This window comes from Pteropus alecto, unplaced genomic scaffold (assembly GCF_000325575.1).
Source record: "Pteropus alecto unplaced genomic scaffold, ASM32557v1 scaffold95, whole genome shotgun sequence".
NCBI lineage: Eukaryota > Metazoa > Chordata > Mammalia > Chiroptera > Pteropodidae > Pteropus > Pteropus alecto.
In genome coordinates, this window is record NW_006441071.1 from 11,636,735 (window position 1) to 11,639,343 (window position 2,609).

The 2,609-nt window shown below is 43.7% G+C and overlaps 1 protein-coding gene across 1 annotated transcript; it reads right to left on the reverse strand.

The window, feature by feature from the left end:
- Positions 1–252: 252 nt before the first annotated feature.
- TPD52L3 (tumor protein D52 like 3) lies at positions 253–957 on the reverse strand. Its single transcript, XM_006918367.2, has one exon. The coding sequence runs from the start codon at positions 955–957 to the stop codon at positions 253–255; it is 705 nt and encodes a 234-aa protein (XP_006918429.2).
- Positions 958–2,609: the final 1,652 nt, after the last annotated feature.

Here is a 2,609-nt window from a genome sequence, read left to right on the forward strand (position 1 = left end):
CACTGATGTATTTCATCTACAAACTTTGGTGTAAAATAACTGAGTACAAAACATTGGGTTCGCTATCTCAACTGCAGCAAATATCTATGTACGAATGGGCAATGCTTTTCTCAAAACTGGATTCTGTCCATATCCTGAATTAACTTTACCACTGTAGCTAGGTTGCTTGTTTTTGATAGGTAGAGTTGCAATTGTGATGAGGGAAGGGAATTCTTGCACTAGTGAGGTAACCACGCAAAGTAACCAGTGGACTTATTCTGGCTCCCTAAAGGGAAGCAGGTCATTCCCACTTCCCGTAACCAGATCATCTCCACTTCCAGGAATTGGATCATCCCTACTCCCTGAAATTGGGAGTGGATCATCTCCACACTCTGCTGAAGAAGGAAGGCAGTCATTGCTAATCTCTCTGCCACCTGCGACTCTGGACTTGATTGTCCCCATCAGACCTTCAAAGGATCGGAATGCGGCTGACTGCTTCATGTCTCCAAGCTTCCTACAGATGGCAGAGCTCATGGTGGACAGGGCAGCTGACATCTTTTGTCTCATGTAGGCGTTGGGGACCTGAACATCATGCCAGCTCTTTGACAGATTCTGCTGCAGGCCCACCAAGGCCGTGAGGCCCAGCTTCCTCTTGAGCTCCACGCAGCGTCTTTTTTTGGCTGCCAGTGCGTGGTGTAGGGTCACAATTTCTGCCTCCAATTTAGTGAGCTCAGATTTGAGCTCCTTTTGCTCAGCCTCTGTGAGATCCTGTGGTTCGGCAGCTGGGTAGGGTTCATGTGTGCTCACAGAGGTCTCTGTCATGACACCTGGCATGGACTGAGAAAGATCTTCGTTAAGAGAGTCCAGGTCCAATTCTTGGTAGAGAGAGTCGAACTCGTGGCCAGTGGAGAAATAATCTTGGCTAGGAAAGCTGAAATCTAGGCCTGCAGGGTCAGACTCTAGGCTGGAGGGATCCATATCTTGGCGGGTGGAATCAACGCCACTGCATATGGATCGATATCCTGGTGTATGCACCGGACTGCCTGGCCCCACGAGATCTACTTCCGGGTTAAGGGTGAGGGTCAGAGGTCAGGGTCACAGAGGTGGGATTTTTCGGCCTGAAGGCTACAATGGGCGGGACTGGGCTCAGGCTTCCTGCTGCGCATGCTAATAGTGGTGTTTCGACATCACAGCGAGCCTGTGAGGTAAGCCGTGCTATTATTATTAGAGAGGAGAGATATTTTCTCTCCTGCCACAGTCTGACTCCCCTTACAGACCTCTTTCTACCACACCAGCCATTTTCAAACCCTTCAAAATCAGTTGAACTCTTTGTACTGACAGAAACTTATGAAAAAGCCCAATACATAAAATAAATAACAACTTCTCCAAAGTGGGGCAGAGGAATCTAGAATGCCTGGCCTCATACCCTACTCATTTTCCCTTTCTAGGTTCCCAGAGGGATCCTGAGAAACTCCTAGCACCCCTCGTAAAGTGGATTTGAAGGCCCCTCGGAACTCTTGAGTCCAATAGTGACTAACATGCTCCCAGGGCATGAATTATCAACAGTGCCAGAGGCTTGGAATAGCAGAACTCAAAAAGTGAGTCAGACCAGTCACAACTGTCTGTTGTTTTGGTGGGGAGAAGGAGGAAGAATGAGTAAATCTGTAATAGTGTGTCAAATTTAAGCTTAATAAATAAGTAAAGACTATTGTACTGTGAGAATTTAGGAGAGAAGGAATAAGACATGCAAATGGACAGTGCATGAGTTTTCAATATTGCAGTTGCATCTTCTTTCTTTTCTAAGCATTCACTCACATTTCTGAAAGCATGTTTGCCTCCATACATGGTTATCAGTTGTGGGAGGTAGTCTGGACAGTAAAGTAGAAGAAATTGGATAGGGTCTGTCAGGATATCAACCCACTATATCCCCTCTTTCTGCTCAGAGCTTGAAATTTATACAGTGGAAAAATCAGGACTTCAATCCAGTGAAGGCAGGTGATCAGGGATCCCATAGCTGATTATGTGGCTGTGGATTCTCAGGGAATAACCTTGAGCAAGTCTTAAGATTCTAGAGCTTTCGTTGGATATTCTGGTAATTCTTGGCACAGGGTTTAGAACCAGCAAAATGTGGGAGACAAAGCAATTTATATGTTTTATAAATAAATTATTAAAACTTGAATGTATAAAACAAAGCCATACCGTTCACCACATCTGGGTTGTTTGGTAATGAAAGAAGTGAGATTGTAGTTAATTGATACATGGGTCTAGAAATAATTAGGGACTTGTACCAGTACCAGCAGCTTTAACCATTTGACTTCTTTTGTTATAAAAGATTGATATGGAGCTTCTTGATTACATCAATTTATAAAAATAATCCACATTGGTGGTTGCCACTGCTTCTGAAAAACTGACAATTTGCCCTGTAGTCTGGTCATTTGCACTGCTAGATTTAACTGTAGTGAGTTCTCTAGGTCTTTATTTCTATTATTACAGAACTACTACCATGAACATTTTGTTTAGTTTAGCTGAATAGCATGAAAAATGTTTAAATATTTAATTGAGTCTGTAAATAAGGCATGTAGTTGAAACCCTAATTCAGTAAGAATGTTTCAGGAGTAGGCGGGGAAAAT